This window comes from Triplophysa dalaica, chromosome 22 (genome assembly GCF_015846415.1).
Source record: "Triplophysa dalaica isolate WHDGS20190420 chromosome 22, ASM1584641v1, whole genome shotgun sequence".
Classification (NCBI taxonomy): domain Eukaryota; kingdom Metazoa; phylum Chordata; class Actinopteri; order Cypriniformes; family Nemacheilidae; genus Triplophysa; species Triplophysa dalaica.
The window spans coordinates 11269412-11289387 of NC_079563.1; the positions used below are offsets into that span (position 1 = coordinate 11269412).

Below are 19976 nucleotides of genomic sequence, written 5' to 3' on the forward strand. Positions count from 1 at the left end.
TAAAAGTTAAACTAATACCCTTTTTGTCTGCAATTTCGTTGACAAAATTAACACTGACGTAATCAAAATGAACATAACAAAAACACTCACGAATGACATGCAACAACACAGATCTTACGTTCAAAAAAATACATCTCATGCAAAAGCTTCAAAATGTAGATAATGAAAAACACATTCAAGATAAACAGCGTGTTAAACTCCTGACATTCCTAACCAGCGGGCTGCTGTGTAAACATGTCGTTTCTGATTTCATGGTTTATTTCTGCTGTCGCACGATGGAGGCAATAAACTCCCGTACGACTGAGACCCCGCGGGGCGTCTCAACCTGCCCGTCACTCACCTCCTCAATGTCGCTGTTTTTGCGCGACTTGTAAACGAACTCTCCGATGGCCACGAACACAGACAACACAAGACCAGCAGCGAGGACGATGAAGATGCCCCCTATGTTTTCCACACCCAGGGCGCTGGCCTCTTTGCTGTCCTCTTCAGGACATCCGTTACCTCTCCACCATTTCTCCTTCATCATGTGTAGCTTTCCTTCCTCCTGTAGCTGCAGGATGGCGATGGTCACCTTGTCTCGATAGGGTGAACCTGCCAGGAATCACATGTTTTCAATGTACTTGCCTAATTCAAATCAACTTCAAAGAACATTTCTCAGTAGTTGGGCTTTGTAGTGTGATATCTTTTACGAAAAGTGCTTCTGGCAAAAGAAACAAAGTGCACAAAGGTGCATATTGGAGAAAGACGGCTCACATTTTGCCCGAGGCTAGTACTGGGTAAGGGTTATGGGCTCAGCCGCCTGTAAGCCATTATGCACAGTAACTTTCTCTAACGGGTGCATAAAGGTGCAGTTCATTACCTATGGGGGTCCCAACGCCGTAGCCCTTAGAGTCTATCAGTCCTCCGACCTGAGTAAGGTTACAGTTCCTCTGGGTGATGTACTCTATGCTGGTGGACTCCATGAGGAGGGCGTAGTCTGTGGTTAGGACTCTTGTGATCCCTTCTTTGTTATTCTTCACAAGCGCTGTGTTCTTCCTGCTGCTCATAAATGCCCACATCTTCTCATATGTTGAAATTTTTGATTTCTGAAAGGCAAAAAGTAGACAAAAAAAAGGGCGACATTTGTTTTCTCACACTGAGAAGTTTGTCTTTGGAACTCGTTCCTTAAGCACCCTTACAAAAAGTGTGTTACAAGTACATGTTCAGTCTATTTTTCATATACTTCTCAGATAAATATTTAAAAGTACACTTAGACTTTTCTGTCGAAATAAGTATAAAATCGTAATAAGTATATTTAGCCTATTTGTAATCTTTTGACGGAGATACTTAAAAGTAAAATTACATATATACTTGGCTTGTAGTTTGACTTGGTAGCCACGTACATGTACAAGTTAATTCAGTAACTTGAAAATAAATCAAATATTTTCATTAAACTATATGTTAAGTTCACTGAAAAAATATAAATATACCTTTAATTTTTTATACTCCAACAAGTATACATCAAAAAACATGACCAAGTATGATACAAGTATTGAACCAGACGCAAAAGGTGCTTTTATATTTATGAATCATCTTTCATTTGTTGTGGGTTCATCCACTTTGTTGCACTTACAGTTAATAAATGTACAGTTACATTACATGTGATAAAATGGGCTAAATAAATGCCCAAATTGCAACAAAAAAATACATGTTCAGTGTTTGTTATTATTCGGCCTTCACCCAAGTGTTTCACATTAAATTCAGCTTCGGCTAAGAATTTTCATTTCGGTAAATCCCAAATTGTACGGACACAAATCTAATGCAAGTCAATGGAAACCAACGTTTTTTGTTTACCAACATTCTTCAAAAATAAATTATCGTTTTTGGGTGAACTATCCCTTTAAATATACTTGAACTTTACTGAAGTATACTTAAAATGAACCTGAAGAAAACTTATTTGCTTTTCGTGTTTGATCATTTCAATCTGATCTCGCATCAGTCTAGAGTTAAATGGGGATATGTGGTCTAAAATGTTCCGTCCAAGCATGTCAGTAGACAGAAAGGGGACATGGGACATCTGTCCTGTAAATCTCTCACAGTTGATTTGATTTTTCTTGGTTCTCTTAAGGCCAGTGCTCTCACCAATTACAAGGCGGTGTAATCACAAAATAAAATCCTAGTGGATAAACCCCAGCCGCCCTCAATGCTTGTCTATCTAGCTCTTTAAATAATAAACGGTGCATATGTGTGATAGAGATCACTGGATTGAAATGTATGGATTACTGGAATTATAGATGGCTGGATTGGTGGAGGTAAAGAAGGATTTCAGGCGGATTTATAGATGTTTGCATAGAATGCATTAGAAGAGAGCCTGGGGAAAAATGAGACAAATGAGACCGCTGACACCGCTAAATAAATGAAATGCACGTGAAAATTTCCCCATTAAATGAATTCACCACTAAGTGTGAAGGGATTCGGAATTGGGTGTGACGTTTTGTGGTTAACTCAAAACTCATATGTCTGTGACTCTGAATCCATTTTATTAGTTTATCTTATCATGAGACAGACGCAAAAGATTGATCTGCTTTTTACTTCCCGGCAAAAATCCAATATATTTACTTCTAAAAGCCTCGGCTCTTCCTGCACAGGTGGGGCTCTTGTAAAATTGATATTTCGCTCAAATCTATTTGTGTGCGTTTGGATTATACCTACTAGAGGCTGCTGTATATTTTAATAGCTTTTCTGTGAAGCGCTGAGGTGAATCGATCCAGCACGTAAGATGGAAGACAACATGTTACCTTAAAGAAAGTCATCGTGGAGCCATCTCTCACTGCTCCGTATTCAATTCTAGTCTGCTTGGCTAAATCGTCTGCAGAATCGATGGGGGAGTCCATCCTCTCCACTGTGAGGAAAGCAGCCAGGTTGGCCGTGTAGGAAGATATGATGATTAAAGTGAAGAACCACCAAATCCCTCCCACGATTCTGGTGGACAGTGCTTTGGGCATCAGCTCAGATCCTGAAATATCAAACAAGTGTTCAGAAAAACATGCAGTACAGTGCCTGCAGTATTTTAGAGGGATAGTTCACCGAAAATAATACAAATTCTGTCAACATTTATTCACCCTTATCTCATTCAAAACTTGTATATGACTCTTTCTTCTGTGGAAGATGTTTTGAGAAATGCACTTAAAGTCTAAATGACTATCTAAAATAACAAGCTTTTTGGGCACGCAATAAATTCTTAGTTCACTTGTATGTTTAAATTAATTGTTAATAATGTTTTTTCCGATGTTTGCTTTTATTTTGGGCAGAACAGCGACGTATAGAAATCAAAATATAGGTGAGTGTGTGTTGCACACTGTTGTAATGTCCGAGAAATAAAGCTTCATGACTTACAGAAAGTATCTGTATTGATCTGTATTTAGATTTCAGAATAAGTACATTTGTCATATGTTGAGGTGTCTCGTGTCTGCTAATCTGATATGTACACTACTGTAATGAAAATGAACGTTTCTCACCAGGCTATCAAATAAGACGGGAAAATTCACAACTTTAAATTAAATAATTGTACTGTGAGACTTTAGATATAAAAACGGGGACTGGTGAGTTACTGTTTTATCATTAATATGTGATGACTCCATTTTAATTTAAAATAACGTTTGGCCATGCCAACATGGCGGCGTGGTAGCTTCAGTGAAATGACGTCATGAGCAATCCAGTCACTATAGATCAGTGGTAAATACACATATACTGTAGGTATATGGGTCAAAGACAAAAAAGGGTGTAGCATTAAAAAAAATAAGTGTAATAGTGCTTTAAATAGTTATATAATAAAAAGAAAGGTTTTCGGGAAGGTCTGTTTTAAGCGCAAATAAATCGCAATTTACTATGAACATTAATTATTTTGTTACCCAATAAGAGAAATTATTGTTGGGCTCTAAGATGTCATCTGTCATCACAATGAATAGGGAGGAATGCAACGCTCAATATGGACGCTCTAGCAAAGGAAGTCCCGCCTTCCAGTGAAACAAGCTAATCGTTTTATATTACAATATACAATATTGACCGGCGATTCTCTGGAGGGGGGCTCTCGTGACGCGCTTGCCAATCTCTGCGGATGCACAGTAGATGAAGCAACCACGAAAAGGTGATTTTTTGCGCAATTTAAGCTTAACAAACCTAAGTTATGATATGGGTCACGTCAGGTTTAATTATTGACAAGAAATATGCTGTTTATTTGTGATTTTGCCAGCGATTTAAAAAATATCCTGATTCAAGTAGATAGGACTGTGGACTCGGTACTAACTGCTCAGAGGTGTTTCAAACATGGCCGCCGAGGGCACGACTTCCGTAACTTTGGCGGAGTCTAGATGCATTGACGTAAAACTGAAAAAAGTAAAATTAAAGTCCTCCCTTTAGTTTAAATGTGTATGTTTGCTGTGGATATCTAAAGTGGTTTTGACAGCAGACCCATAAGGGAAAAGCGAGGTTGTGGGGCCACAGTTTTTGCCAGGTGTGCAAACACACGTACGGAAATAAACACTGCTACCATATGTGTATACACATCAGTAATATGTGATGGATTTTGTAAATGCCCGCCTGTCTGTTTTTAGTAACAATGAGCAATGCCATGGCATATTGCTGCATATTTATATTAACATATTTATATTCATTTAGAAATTTTTTATCCTGTAGATTAATGAGGACGAACTGCTTTCGTCACTTCCCTGCAGAATACACCTCAGATATACATGGATGCATACACACACAAGCACACAAGCACACAAGCACACAAGCACACAAGCACACAAACACACAAGCACACAAACACACATCTACACTTCCCTAAAGACTAGCGTTACGCGACAACTAAGTGGGTGTATTTTTTTCAGGGGCCAATAAGTCTTTAACTTTCATTTCTTACTCTCGATTTTAATCGCTAGCCTGATGACAAACCGAATGTATGTTATTCCAAACGTGAATGCTTAGGATAGAGAACTAGTATAACCGTTATGGGTACTTTGGTCAACATCTCACATATGCAGGAATCCTCAAGCCTGGGATGAACTTTACTGCACCGAAGAGTCCTTAACATAAGCAAAGTCACCATTGTAATTAACTGGGTGTGTTATTGAGATATATGGACGGGAGTTTCCTATAAGAAGATTATTATGAGGTGATTTTTAGTAAGAAAGACAGAACACTGATACTGATTTATGATACTGAAGAACCGCTGATTGTCATTCATGCATGAACGCACAGGTGAGGTCGGTGGGAGACGACAGCACAAATTCTCAGTGTGTGTGTGTGTGTGTGTGTGTGTGTGTACACTTCTGCACTCATCGTACGTTTGTTTATACGTTTGCTTTCAGAATGTAGAGCTTTCAGAATGTAAATTATATACAGTACATCAGTGGAGACATCTAACAACAGTGGTTACCAATCTAGCTTCCACTGTGGGTTTCAATAGGAAATGTTTAAAATAGCATTTATCTTCTAATGGGATCTGTTCACATTAGCATAACCGAAAGATCAAAGATTAAGCGAGTCTGACAAATCCTCGAAACATCCATGCCAATCTTCATTTGTCACTTTGAACAACTACTGGAAACCATGAAGTACATTTGTTCACTCGTGTGTGCTGTCAATGTCGCTAAACAAACATCGCTAGACGCTATAGCTGCTGACCCACATGTTTCACGTGGAAGACTCACCTGTCAATCATAATAGCGTGAGACGAGACGGACCGCCACATCATTCAGTAAAACGAATGAAAAAATGGTCTCAACAGTTTCAAAATTCAAAACAGAACCACTGGCGACTTGAGTAATCCGCTTAAATATTACAAGCAGCCGAAATCAAGTTTCTCATTTGTATTCGGCTGAATACTTTAATTGATGAGATGTCTGAAACGATAACAAGGGTTATTCAGTCACCTCATGTAGGTGGTGTAACTCTAGCAGGTAATAATGCACAAATATTCCCACTTTAAACGTTCACAAGACGAATACATTACTGACTTAATCGGCCTCATCATGACTACCTGTGTGGGTGGGTTTTGAAAAGCTTGTTCAAATGAAAGGCTTCATATCATGTACAGACAGAAAAACTTAAGAGTGCATTTAAAAAAAATCTGAATTCAGTATTTATAGATGTTTAGGTAAAATGATCTTTTTGTTTCATTCTGTGAACTGCTATCAACTCTCAAAAATTTCAAATAAATTTTCTATTTGCAGGAAATGAAAACTGGAGAAACAGGTGAAAATAACTGTATATGTATTTTGTCAGACCTCAAATACAGCAAAGAAAACAAGTTTATATTCACTTTTAAGCAAAAGAACACTAATACGTTTACACGTATTTAAGAAAAGTTCAAAATATATATATTTTTTATGTGATAACCTTGATTTTAAATCACAGTTTTCATGTGTCTTGTATTGTTGTTGGATGATTTTATGTCACTCCTGAGGTTTGATTTTGTTGAAATTCAACAGACACTGGACTGGAATGACCACAATACATCTAGAAATGCTGAGTAAATAAAAATTTGGAATGATCTCTTAATTTGTCTTCACGTCTATTGAGATCATGTTACGGTTATTGCTCTAAAAATGGTCAAAATTACAATAATAACAGAATTACAATTATTAAACCATTTGTTTAAGAGCTATACAGTAAATGATGTATATGGGCAAATTTTTATATACAATAAACGTAGCAGTTTTAAACACATGAAGCAATAAACTTCCCCCTCTTCTTATGAGTCATACTGTATATGACAACTGTATTAGCTTCTAGCCTTCGTAGCCTGATCTGTCTCACTTCCTCCTCGCTCATGAGTGGGCCGAATTTGGACATTTGCGTTGGTGACATGATTCGTTTAGTTTCAATAGACGGACTAAAGAGGATGTTTTCGGTTCAGAAACGTACAGTTTGTTTACATGACACTTTTAATTTTGTTATTCAAAACATCAGTCTTATTGTTTATAACATGGAGAAGGAAACATTTTTCCTCACATTTCTGCATTTGCCATATACCTTAATTTACTAAAAATGTTTTTCGATCACTATCTACATGTTCGCTAGGAATCAAACCCATGACATTGCAATTGCCACGATGTCCTCTGAAGCTACAAGAACTTTCTACAAGAACTAAACTCTACATTTCCGCTCCTCTTCCTTCTTCACGGTTGACCAGCCTATCTGATGTAAATAAGATTTCTCTAATATTTCAAAGAAAAACTTTCAGTAAAGGGAGGTCGAACTATTCTGGATAATGATTCGTCCGGTTCGCCAGTGCTCATTAAAACTGCTCTTGCTGTTTCACACTTCCTGCACACCTGACAGGTCATCCATTTGGGTTCATACCTTCTGTAGCGGAACCTACAGACCCAAACATCAAACCCATTACACTAGAGAAACCTCGAGACTATGGCTTATAACTGTGCCAGTGATGTGTTGTCATGTTTTATACCACTAAGGGGCGGTTTCCCGGACAGGGTTTTAACCATGTCCCAGACTACTTTAAATTTTAGAAGTTTCTTGATCAAAAACAACTTGCAATGACATATCTTAAAATATATAAGTGTGATTGTTGTGTCTCAAGATTTTTAATAGTCTTTTTGTAAATTATGTCTTGTAAATGACTTAAATATCATAATTTAACTAAAGCCTAATCCTGGTTTAAAATAAACCCTGCCCAGGAAACTGCCCGTATAAGAAAAAAGTTGTGTATTGTGTGAAACAGTTTAATGAAGTGATGAAAATGGACACTTAAAAATGTATAAACATCATTGGATTATATGACATGTTCTTTTTCTGTTTGAAAACCAAAAGATTCAGGCTGCTTTTTGTGAAATGATAAAAGAAATACTACTTAAATTAAGATTATGTTGTTTACTCCTATTCTTAATCTTAAAGGCATAGTTCACCCCGAAATGAAAATGGTGTCATCCTTTACTCACCCTCTGGCCATTTTAAACCTATTTGACCTTCTTTCTTCTGCAAAAAACATAAGATATTTTGAAGAATGTCCGGTAAACAAAAACAGTCAGTCCCCATTCACTTCTATTGTATGTACACAAAACCAATGCCGATAGGAACTGCTATTGTTCTGTTACCGAAGTTCTACAAAATATCTTTTTAGTGTTCTGCAAAACAAAGAAAGCCATACAGGTTTGAAATGACAAGAAGGTGAGTAAATGATGACAGAATTTTTGGGTAAACTATCCCTAAAGCCTGTTAACTGTCACCCGTTCCATATACGGGACACCTAAGTTTGCGTCAATGTGCAATGTGCATGTAATTTCTAATCGAATCATGACAAACTATATATCATTGGAAAGGTCTAAGACTCTAGAATACAGATTTCTCTGGTGTTTTATTAAATAATTTATGTAGGGAGAGTAGTTGCGTTTCAACATGCGTTTTCATGTGTAGGCTCAAAAATGTCTCCGACAGCTAACAGTGTGTCCAAATGCTTTTTAGGACGTCTACAGAGTTTATCATCACCTCACAGCACATGGTTTAGGCAAAAACCCACAGGATTATTTTCGCTCTCCAAATTTTGCATTCGGATGGTTGCGTTTGAAATTGCATTGATAATGTCTCTGAATTGATTCCAAGTTTATTGACTCAAACACTGCCGTAAACTGAAAATGAAGCTGTGTGCAGTATACCTTGACGCATCAGAGCCGCGACTCCAAACCACAAACTATTGAGCAGTGTGAAGTTGTTTTCGATAACCTCAGACGACGGGTTGCACGGGTGGGGATTATACCATTCGTACGGAGTGAACCTAGAGGGACACAAAATAAACGGTTTTAACACAGTCGTCCGACACGTGCCCGCATTTCTCATAAGTATTATTATTGTGCTCGAGAGGCTGCGTGTGATTTCGAAACCTCTTTGCGGAACAGCTAAAAATGTTCTTCTTGCTACTGACTATCGATAACCGCTCGGTCTGAAGATTAAAAATCCACTCATTTAATGAGAAAGCTTTCTGGTCTCCTAATCTCTCCGCTTTCTGCGAAATGAAGGGAAATCTGGATGGCTTTTTTTAAGGATATCTAAAAAAAATGTGCTTCATGTGCTACAGCAAAATCAAAATGAACTAGTAAAACCAAATCAACGATTACATTACACCAGTTAAAGCATTTCTAAGATCAGATGAAAAAAACTCCTTACAGATAGAAATCTTAACAATTGCACTTTTCACATTAGAAAAAAAAATGTCGTTCCGCAAAAATTACACAAGAGCGTTTGAAAGACACATGCACCCATCTAACACCTCAATAATTGGGTAATTTATAAAACCATCCCATGGTAAATCAATGGCTGTTCAGAAGACGTCACAGGACTAATTTTTCAAGCCTCACGGTGTGTAGTCACCTGCTCAAAAAATGGCAGCATGTGCCAATTTTCAAGATCACTGTTTCAAAGTCTCCCCCTCCCGCTGTATTTCTCAACAAATGGGTCACACTGTGCACGTCAACCCACACCGGCACTCTGACCCCACCAGATGTCCATTACACCGAGCCTGACCGGACAGGGTTTTCATTCTAATTTGCATGTTAATAGAAGCAACCAATCATTTCCGACTTGATGTTCTCTTTAGGTATACAGACATGGATGTCTGCCCGAGGCTACAGCTTATGGACTGGTTTTAATACCTCAACAACCATTAGAAAATACAAAACATTTCCGAGCAAGCTGAGAAAGTGCATTATGGATTTATGAGGAAGAAAGTGCATCAGGACAACCCCACGTCATGCGTTGTTTACATCATTAATCTGTGACTCGGCAACAATAAAACACAATTCTTCTGCTTTATTACTTATTGATCTTTGTCGAAATCAAATCAGCATTTTGATTCTGATATCACACAAGGTATCCCACATGAAAAACACATTATTTTAAAAGCAATGTGATATCAGTCTGCGCACTTTAAATTTAAATGGATCTGAAGACGAGATAGTAGTAACTTCACAGATGATTGTGCAGGAGAAACAAAAGATTAAAAATGATGTATCGCAGATAGCAGCGGTATTCTTCAAAAGACACATGATGCGCTTTATTATGCCATATCAAACCATAAAGAATAAGAAATAGGACACTTTTGAACACTTGGGTCGGTCTAATTGCAAGAATTCTTCGCAAATTTAAAGTTATACCTGCAGATTGTCATTCATACCTGGCTATTACAAACAGCACACAGCTCACTCCCAGACAGGCCAGCAGCACATACATCCAGATGTCGGGTGTGAGGGGGTTCAGGAAGGAGAACACCCCTGGGTTGGTGCCGTTTGGTTTGCGGTACAGTATGCTGATGCCCAGGGTCATGAAGGGTTTGGAGAAGTCGATACTTTTCTCTCTGACGTAAGTGATGGTCAATGGAGCCACTGCCAGGTCGGCTATCTAGTTAAGGGGATGAGAAGAGATTGTTTGAAGTGGGTTTAAAAACGGAGGTAAATTCAAGACTACTGAATTTGATTGTTTTAGCTAATAATGGATCATCACAAGTAATGGCTGCGAGCATTTCATGAAAAATGCCTACACAAAGCTTTTTAAGATTCTTTCAATTAAAAATGTGCAATTATTTCATGCTTTTCCATATAAGTTGTGCATTGACAAGAAAATGTTAAAAAAAGGTATTTGTAAACAATTCAAAAGTAGAGACTCTGATCAAAGAAACAATGTGCTCTGCTTTTAATATTGAGAAGTATCTTTTCAATTTTCTTTGGAAATACCTTTTCGTCTTCCTTGATGTTTTGCAAACACAATGGTCTTTTTCCTGACTTTCTTCTGACGAAACATTTACTTATACTCTGAGAAAATCAAGATTATCTAACAAATGGAAACAGATTTGATGTCTTATGCTTCGTAAACATATCTAATAAAGAACAAACCGCTAAAAATGTATCCGGATTCGCGTGTTTTCTGAATTGGCTCAGAGGATACAAATAAATCTATAAAAAATTGATGTGATCTTGTTTTGGTGAATCAGTTGTCACAGAAAAACGCATTAACAGTCTGTTGTCTAGACACTTGTCAAAACTCTACTGAGACCACAAGGAAAGGTATTATAAAGACAAAATAAACAAGAACTGTAACATTATGGCATACTTTTACTTTTATTGTGATGGTATGATTGTTTTGATTGACAGTTTGGCACTTACGTGGTCAATTAGCTCCCGAACCATCCCATTCCATTCTCCTTTATCATTCTGCGCTCCATATTTCCCATCTGAGACCAGCTTCACTTCGTAAGTGAATCCCAGGATGTTGGAGAGCTCCTTTAGGAGATCGAGACAGTAACCCTCGAACCGTTCATTCCCATAGAGCACCTTGTCTGACTTTTTAAACATAACGTATGGGTTCTCCTGTTCACAAAAAACATGCATGCATGAGGTGAAAGGTAGAAGTTTTTGCAACCCACTTATTTAAGACAATTATCTTCTTATTTTTTGACAAGACACACGTCACTTGCCCCATTTTGCTTAGGGTTTTATGCATTGCAAACTTGCAAATTTGATTTTCTGTTATGTATTACAGTACATTGTGTTGAATTCTGTTGACATAAAATGAGGTTTTATTACATTACGAGAATGACTTGTGATAGTCTTGGAAGCATCACTAAGAACGCATTTTTCCTAATGTGTCACGTTTTGTTTTGCAAAAGTGCAGCTATTCAAATCCACTTAAATTACATCATTAAAAACAAGAGTTTAGCATTCAAAAGAAAAATATTATCATTTTACAGTAGATCACTGTAATTCTGTGTCTTACCAGGATTGTGGTGACAATAAGTGTCCTGTTAGCAAGTGAGTCTGTAATATTGTTGTTGTCCTTCCTCTCGGTCAGACTGAGGCCTGTGTAAGAGTTCCACACACCAATCTAGCAATACAACATAAAAATGGCAAAACAAAAAATATATTTTTTAAACAATGCAGCATTAAATAGCCAAAAATAAATACAAGAAGAAGCTTGATGTGAGTTTATCTGTGAGCACATGAGATGATGATGAAAAAGGGAGCAGACAAAATACACCAGGAAGGTATTGAAAACAAATAAAAATGTATTAATTTGATACTGATAATTAATTGAATCCAGTATATGTAAAACACCTCTCCCTGTTCAATAAAACATGCTAGCACTTCGCATTTGTAGGCCACGCGTCAAATACAGAAGCCGAGAGGTTATTGCTTGCGTTAAATAATTCTTTAGAAAGAAATGAATGAGCCCCTAGCAATCCATTTACTCTATTTTAGGTAACTAATGAGAGAAGCGAGAGAGGGTGTAAGCAACAAACATGATGATTAAGTCACTTAGTTACGGTCAGGTACAAATAAACCGTAGTTACATTCAGATACGATTTAGTACAATTTCAGGTTTAAGATTATTGAGTTTATGCTGCTGTATTTGGATTCACTGATGTGGGAAACATCCAATAATGAAACTATATTTTGCTTTGTACACATTTTGTCATTATTACTGTATGTGCTTTAAATAAGGATTAAGGTAGCAAGAGAGAAGAAAACAAGATAAGAAAAAGTTCCCACAAATTGGTTAAAAAATAAGATTTTTTTTAGGTATCGAAAGCTCTCATAAAAGTAAAGTAAAAAAAAGTGACAACTGAATTGAGTGATATAAATGAGCAAAGTATTTTGTATTTCCACTACATTTTAACCACAAATGGAAAAAAAATGTATCACGACATATTACATCAATAACATCAATATAATATTCAGAAGCTCGCTCAAACTGAAGTTATATATGATTTGGGAAAAAACAGTCAAATTTGGGAAAGTCTGTCAAACCTTGAGCAGTTTCTTGCGGTGTAACGCTCGAGGGATCCTGGTGTTATGAAAATGATTACGTTTATTTTAAACAAGGTTTTAACAAGGTCCCTGATCATTTCAGCATGACCTTCACAGTTTCTGTGGCACATTGTTTCGTGAATTCGCTTTAATTCAAGGTTTTCAAAGAGGCTGAATAAGGTCGGTGGAAAACGATCCTTGATGCAAACGTACAGACTGTGCGCGAATTATGCACATCACTACTTCTCATTTGCCATATGAAAATGATGCTTGGCGCTTGCAATGTCAATGTTGTGGGTTTGAATATTGCATACATACTGTTGAATGCACTCCAACTACAAAAAATTTCAAATTTAGAGTCAGAGAGAGCTATTAAAGTCATTAAATAAACTTCACTCGCATTGAATTAAACTGTCAGCCATTAAACTGTCAGCCTTGCTTTTGTCTTTGAGATAAACCCTTTTGTTAAACAAAGCCTAATCTACTCACTGTTTATGTATTTCACTTGTCACACAGCTCAAAGGAGTCGGAAAGAAGAGACTTAAACAAATGAACTTTAAAAATGAGATTAGAGCCGCTCTCTAAACATCTGTCGGTGGATTAATGTGCATTTTCCGCACGCTTCAGTGGGTTTATGGGGGAGATGTGTTACTCACTGATGCGCGAAGCATTGTTGAAAATGGCGCTAGCGCGAGTTTTCCAGCATAGAAATTTGCATCCTAGCAAGACGTTTTGGCAAAAATCTTGTTCCATATGGAAGCAAGGGGAATTCAACAGGAAGGGAAGCTGATGGAATGGCATCAGGTTTATTGAAGTGAATATCACACAGGGAGGGAAATCCAAGTTCTCCACAGGTCTTAATCACAAATTCAGGGAACTGACTGGAACAAACCTTTGTCCATAATTTAGTGGGACGTGACACGCCATCGGTCAAACGCTTTTAGAGAGAGTTGGAAGAGTTGAGCAGTCATTGTGAGAACAACACTTTCAATGCAAAATCATCTACTCAGTAAACATCCTTGAATCCTTCTAAAATGATTTTAGAAAAGCATATTCATCCAAATAAGTAATTTTATGCCAAATAAAAAAAATCACACTTACTTCTGGGCTACTTGAATGAATAGTTGCAAGGTTAACGGATCAAACAGCAGAACATTGAGATTCTCGCCATTACCTTCACAACGTCTCTAAGCTGACTCACCTTAGCCGTCCCATCTTCCTTGAGGCTGATGAGGTCCAAGTTGAAATCTCTGCGCAAGCCATCAGTCTTGTTAAGGACTATTCGTCCTGTCAAACCATCCCATTGGGCCTGAGGGGCAAAAACAGTGTACAGAGAAAATGGTCCACATTGTCTGGTTTACTGCGGTGTCTTTCAATCATACTGAAGGTATAATGGCATATTGAGATGCCCGAAGGCACAAGTGTCTGTTTAACACAAAGACTCGAAGAGATTCAGCGACACATTTTCCTGATGAATCACATCACATTGGAAAAGAATAATTCCCTGTTTTTAATATCTCAGTTTCTCCGAAATAGCATTGGGGTTCGACTGAATTCTCGTGCTTCTCATGAAATTTCTCAAAAAAAGCCGTAAAAATAGGGCACAGTATACTTTATTATTATTTTTTACAGTTGTTTTACCTGTATTTTACATTTTGCTCTGCATTAAATTACATTTTAGCATTACCGGAAATGTCAGTAAAATGAAGGAAAATGTTCTTGTAATTTCCGAAAGTATCCTTTTTTCTACAGATTCTTTTTTAAAGTGTAATATCACATGTCCTCGGTATATTTTCAGGCGAGATCTCGACATCATCTCAAAATGTGCTCAGGTTTTCAATGATACAACAATCTTTTGAGACCAAATAATTTTACAGATGTGAAAAACTGTATGTCAGCTATTGTCTTTGGTCCAAACTTTGTGTTTCTTAAAATTATCTGAGACCAAGTTGAAACTTGTCAATCGATAAAAAAAGTACCAATAAATCGTACCTAACTTTACCCTTTATTACGTACAGTTTTTTTTCACCAGACAGGCAAATCAATGTAAAAACAACGTATGCACAGTATAAAGACATTAGCGAAGCTTCTTCTGATTGTAAAAAAAAACGTAAATCATTTTTAAAGCTTTAAATAGCAAACCAATGAATTGTTATAAGTCGTTTATTTTGGCCGGCGTAGTTGAAGCATGTATTAGAGCTCAGAAAAAGCTATAAATATTTCCCTTTGGGATTTTATTCTGATTCTTTTTGCACAGAAAAAATAAATACATATATTTGAAAAAAAAATGCTTTGGCTCAAGTATACCCCAAAGCAAGAGCAAACAAGCCGGTATACAGTCGTTCCAGTAGCTATTTTGTCTGGCTTTGTTGTACAGAAAATAAAAAACGAGTGAAAGCGGACAATCCCAGAATTCAATCAGCAAAACCTAAGCAAGAGTAATAGCCCTGTTTACTCCCACTGTCTTTGATAGGCAGGTGGGATGTCACAAAAACAGCACTTCTTCAAGATTGCAGTGTTTCTGAAGCACCTCTCGAAATGTTGAGGCAGCAGATGGCCTTCAACAAGTCACCACCTCGGGCTCAGGTGAATGCAGCCTACTGTGTGAAGAAACACCCAGAGACTTGGTGATCCTTGATAAGGACCATTAGAGCCATATTAGTGAGTTGTAATGACCTGGCGAGGACAGTTGTGTTGGAGTCACTGGAGACAGCAGGATGCTTTGCATCCTAATGTTTTAGCAGAAATATAAAACATATGCCGAGGAACATCTGGATGGTGAACATGCCGACAGAAGCTTGCGCTTCTTACAAATCTGTCATTTGTCATGGACATCCAGTAACTATTGGCTGTAAGAAGAATTACAAACAACATTTTTTGCAGGGGTTGCTTTTTATTTTTTTCATACTAGAATATAAAAGTATGTAAAATGGCAAAAACTGAGCAGATTTTGAGACGCTGTTAAAACTTCTAATGTAGACATTTATGAGATAGATTTCAGGGTCCTTCTCTCATGAGAAATATCTGGGAAGCGTCCATTCTCTTAATCCTCTTTGTTTAACCCTATTGATGTCTACCAGACATAATTGAGATATTAATAAATAACAGAGATCTCATCTGTGATATCTCATTTAAGAGTGGGTATGATTGATCCTGCCCATACGACCTAGGTGACATCAGCCAAAAAGGAAACTGGTGCTAGAGATCGATCAAGTTTTGACGATCGGCTATGAAAAATAATGTTCATGATTCAGTAAGATTTTTTGGGAACATCACAGCTTTTGCATGTTTCCTTTGGCGTATAATTCTATAATGACGGCACTTGGTTTTGAGAAAGGGGTGGTGGCGAGCGTAAACATTTTTGCTGCCAAAAATATCATAATTATACTTCATTTTCACTTCAACGCTATAATTTGACCCAAGCAGGGATAAACGGAGTGAAAAAAACCCTACACACATTACCTTGCATCGTGACTAAATGTGCTTCCTTTATGCAAGAGAAAGATATTTGGAAAAATGCTTGTAAGCAAACAATTCTTAGCCACCATTGACTACACAGTAGTAAAAAATAACAATAGTAGTAAAAAGTGCCCCATCTACATTCTTCAAAATACCTATTTTAGTGACATCAATAAAATCACATGGACGACTGAGGCAAGCCATGCCGGCCCTTCTCTAATGCACTGTGGCACAATTCCGCATTAAAGCCCAGCCGTGAAGCCTGTTCTATTTCAAACACCTATGAGGAACATGCACTCAGACAGACTGAGCCATTAAGAATGTGAAATTGAAAACCTATCTTCAAATGGTAGTGAAGAGGTCATTCCAAATAAAGTGCAGGAGCTCTCGGTCTCCTAGACGGCTATTTTAGTGCTATCACAGACATCATTCGTTGAGTCTTCAGAGTGGATGGACACACGCCCAACACTCAGACATGAAGTGGGGTTGTTCTGACCCAACAACATCAAAATCAAGATATTTCAGCTGCCACCATCAGCCTCCTTGTTGCTCTGAGACACAGTTTTGGTTGTGAACATGTTTATGCTAGGACATATCTGGATAACCAAAATGGCTTTTAAAAGTTTAAGAACATTCAAGAGATTTTCGAGAATTTGTTTGTAATAACTTTATGTAATTATGTAATATATATATATATATATATTATTTATACATCAATTTGACATACTCAGAAACAAATATATTGTATAAGGCATATTATAATGAGTCGCTTTAGATCAAATCTGCCAGATAGATGAATGTAAATGTATTTTTCATAACGAAGAAAAACAGAAGCATGTGCCTTAAAATTATTTTAATACGTTTTAATAATGTCTTTGGATCTCATCACTCAATTTTTAAAGCTAAGAATGTTAACTTATGCTCCAATGCAATAGAGAAATTTATAATTGTAAATATACATTTTCAAGTTGAATTCTGACAGTACCCAAGTGTCAAGGTTACGATAATCAATAAAGACACATTTTTTGGATCTTGTTCTCACCTCTTTAAACAGGTTCATGAAGCGCGGGCCGTACCTCCAGGGTTTGTGTCTGTGGCACTGCAAGGAGCTCACGGTCATTTGTGTCGCCCGCTGGGACGCCACAGTGACCATGAACACCGCATCATACATCAGCGCAGCTTCTGTCTGGAGGAGGAAGAAGAACGCAACGGGGATCAAACATCACAACAGATGAAACATGTTCTAATAATCATCAGACTTCAGGAATCACTTCACCCAAAATTACTCGCCATCAAGTTGTTGCAAACTTGAATAAATGTATTTGTTTGGTTAGACACAAAGAAAGATATTGACTACCATAGTAAAAAGTGCCCCAGAACCCAAGTTTGCTTTCATAAATTCCTCAAGATATCTTCTTTTGTGTTTGACACAACACAAAAATGATGCAATCATTTCCCCTCCTGGTATTCAATGATAGTGAGAGGGCGAGTGATAAATGACAGAATTTTCAGTATTGGGTGAAGTGTCCCTTTAATACATTTGTGGTGTCAGATTTTGTATCCTACTGGACGTAAAGAAATGTTTGTTCATGGTTCATAACACACTGAAACACACTCTGAACTATACTTTTGTTTATTTTCATACCATCACAGCAGGTAAAACTTGTCATATGTTTAGTGTTATTGTGTTCTTTTGAGCTCATACGCGACCTGGATAGTAAAAATAGATTTGAATAAATCTTCTTTCTGCTTTAAGCCCTCCATGCATGTCTGATGAGACTGAGTGTGCTGGCAGTATCTACAGTGCGTTCTGGAGGATGGGTAGATTAGTGAGTAAATGTGAATTAATCCCAATCGTTTCACTTTTACAGGAAATGGAAGAAAGGAATTAGGGATTCATTTGATTTCAGATCTATATGCAAATTAGCATTTATGGACAAAAGTAATGGGACGACAATTGTAATTTCAATCAGAACAAATATTAGTACTATACCATACAGTACCATATTAAATAATTTAGTTTACATCTTTGTTGCAACAGTTTTGGAAAGACCCTTTGTACCCCTGTGTACAATTTAGTACAGTTTGGGCGATGAGTGTTTGGCTCAGAAGTGTTCAGGTCTGGGCTTTACACAGACCAGTCTAGTTCTTCCACATTATACTGAATCAATCATTTCTTTTTGAACCTTGCTTCGTGCACGGGGCATTGTCATGGGATAGGAAAGGGTCCTGTCCAAACTGCTGAAATAAAATAGAGGCACACAATTCTCTAGAATATTATTATATGATGTAGAATTAAGATTTGTGCTCACAGAAATGACTAAAGTCAAACCTGTTCATTAGAAGGGGACGTCCCAGTACTTTTCCCCATTCAGTGTAAATGCAAATTTGAAGCAACGTGATTGGTTTATTTTCTATCCTCACAGTCATTATGCCGCTCATCAATCCGCTGTCAGGTTTGGGCGGCGCGAGTTGACGCTCCTTGGACCACTTCTGGATCACAGAGGCCACATACGGCTCGTCTAGATTCAGAAGACGGAAGGTCGTCATGTTGACCCCACTGTAACGGTACGGCTCGAGATCCAGAGCAAACAAATCCTAAAAGGCATAAAAATATTTTCCATAAACAAAGTAAGATGAGTCATTATTTTTTGTCTGTTTTCCCAAATGTGTTTGGTCACTTTAGTCAACTTTATTGCAACGCAATAACTGCATTCAAAACTGAAAGACAATAACCATAAACTACAAAACTGGATTTTAATATAAATTACCTATAAAGCTAAGTACACTTTGCACAACAGCGATTCTTTACATCATGTAACTGGTTTCTTTGCGGCAAGCATAAAAAGGCCATTATGATAATACTTCGCCTTTGACGATTCACAAAAATATGATATTTGCCTGCTTATCACCCAATCCGAAAAAATGCTCTTATGATAAAAGTAAGCAGCGGAGCATTTTTCAGACTCACCAAAGTAGTAAAGAAGAAGTGATAGTATTCAGTCATCATACCCATCGACATCAGCTGCGGGGAAAAACACAAAACATGTCTGCATGAATCAGGAAGGGGAAAAAACCAATGATGGGTTGCTTTTCAAAAAAAGACGCTTTCAGGAGTATTTTGAGACGAAAGCGTGCCACAAATTATCTCTGTGCTTTAAAGCACGGCTCTAAAATGCCTGCTGGGTAACAGCATGCTAAAGCACTTCAGATCCATTTTCAATTCATATCTGTTACATAGCTTATGAGTTCAACCAAAGTTCAGAATGGGCGACTATTGAAACGGACGCCACTTGCGCTCTCCACCTGTTTCAGAAGTTCAGCAGCTACTTGGTAGGAGCAGTCGAAGATGATGTAAAACTCCTTTTCCTTCTTCATCTCTTTCAGCAGGGGGCGAGAGTCACCTCCTCCCGTAGGCAGCTGGCGAATGCGGATCTTCAGGCTGTTTTTCGCAGGAGCTTTGATCAGTTCCTGCATGCGCATTAATCCTTTAAACGACAAACACAAAAGAGTGATCCAAGGTGGGCCGCAACGTGAGAGAAGAGAAACCCATCACTAGCTCCAGTAATTGCACCTTTTGATTTCCCCAGTGTGGTGACAGATGTTTACGGGACAATAAATTGGCAGTTGTTTATCCCGTCAGTTCACAGCGCTGTTTTAAGGGTTTGCTACCTTTTACTGTGGTACAAAGCAATGGGTAATTTTTTTATTACACACCTC

General features: G+C 37.6%; 1 protein-coding gene and 1 long non-coding RNA gene across 5 annotated transcripts in view; one reads left to right on the forward strand and one right to left on the reverse strand.

Moving 5' to 3' along the window:
- Positions 1-19976, reverse strand: part of grik1a (glutamate receptor, ionotropic, kainate 1a) — a 40184-nt gene that overhangs the window by 3589 nt on the left and 16619 nt on the right. For all 4 annotated transcript variants that reach the window (XM_056736090.1, XM_056736087.1, XM_056736089.1 and 1 more), the window contains exons 4-15: positions 19563-19744; positions 19228-19281; positions 18681-18854; positions 17299-17442; positions 13999-14106; positions 11767-11874; positions 11157-11360; positions 10172-10395; positions 8658-8776; positions 2778-2995; positions 860-1085; positions 341-591 (exon numbers count right to left, since the gene is read on the reverse strand). In XM_056736090.1, coding sequence (XP_056592068.1) covers positions 341-591; positions 860-1085; positions 2778-2995; positions 8658-8776; positions 10172-10395; positions 11157-11360; positions 11767-11874; positions 13999-14106; positions 17299-17442; positions 18681-18854; positions 19228-19281; positions 19563-19744 — 2012 coding nt within the window. The remainder of the gene's footprint in view (positions 1-340; positions 592-859; positions 1086-2777; positions 2996-8657; positions 8777-10171; positions 10396-11156; positions 11361-11766; positions 11875-13998; positions 14107-17298; positions 17443-18680; positions 18855-19227; positions 19282-19562; positions 19745-19976) is intronic.
- LOC130411473 (uncharacterized) lies at positions 17461-19780 on the forward strand. Its single transcript, XR_008905073.1, has 3 exons — positions 17461-18085; positions 18683-18824; positions 19644-19780. It is a non-coding gene; the product is annotated as an uncharacterized LOC130411473 (long non-coding RNA).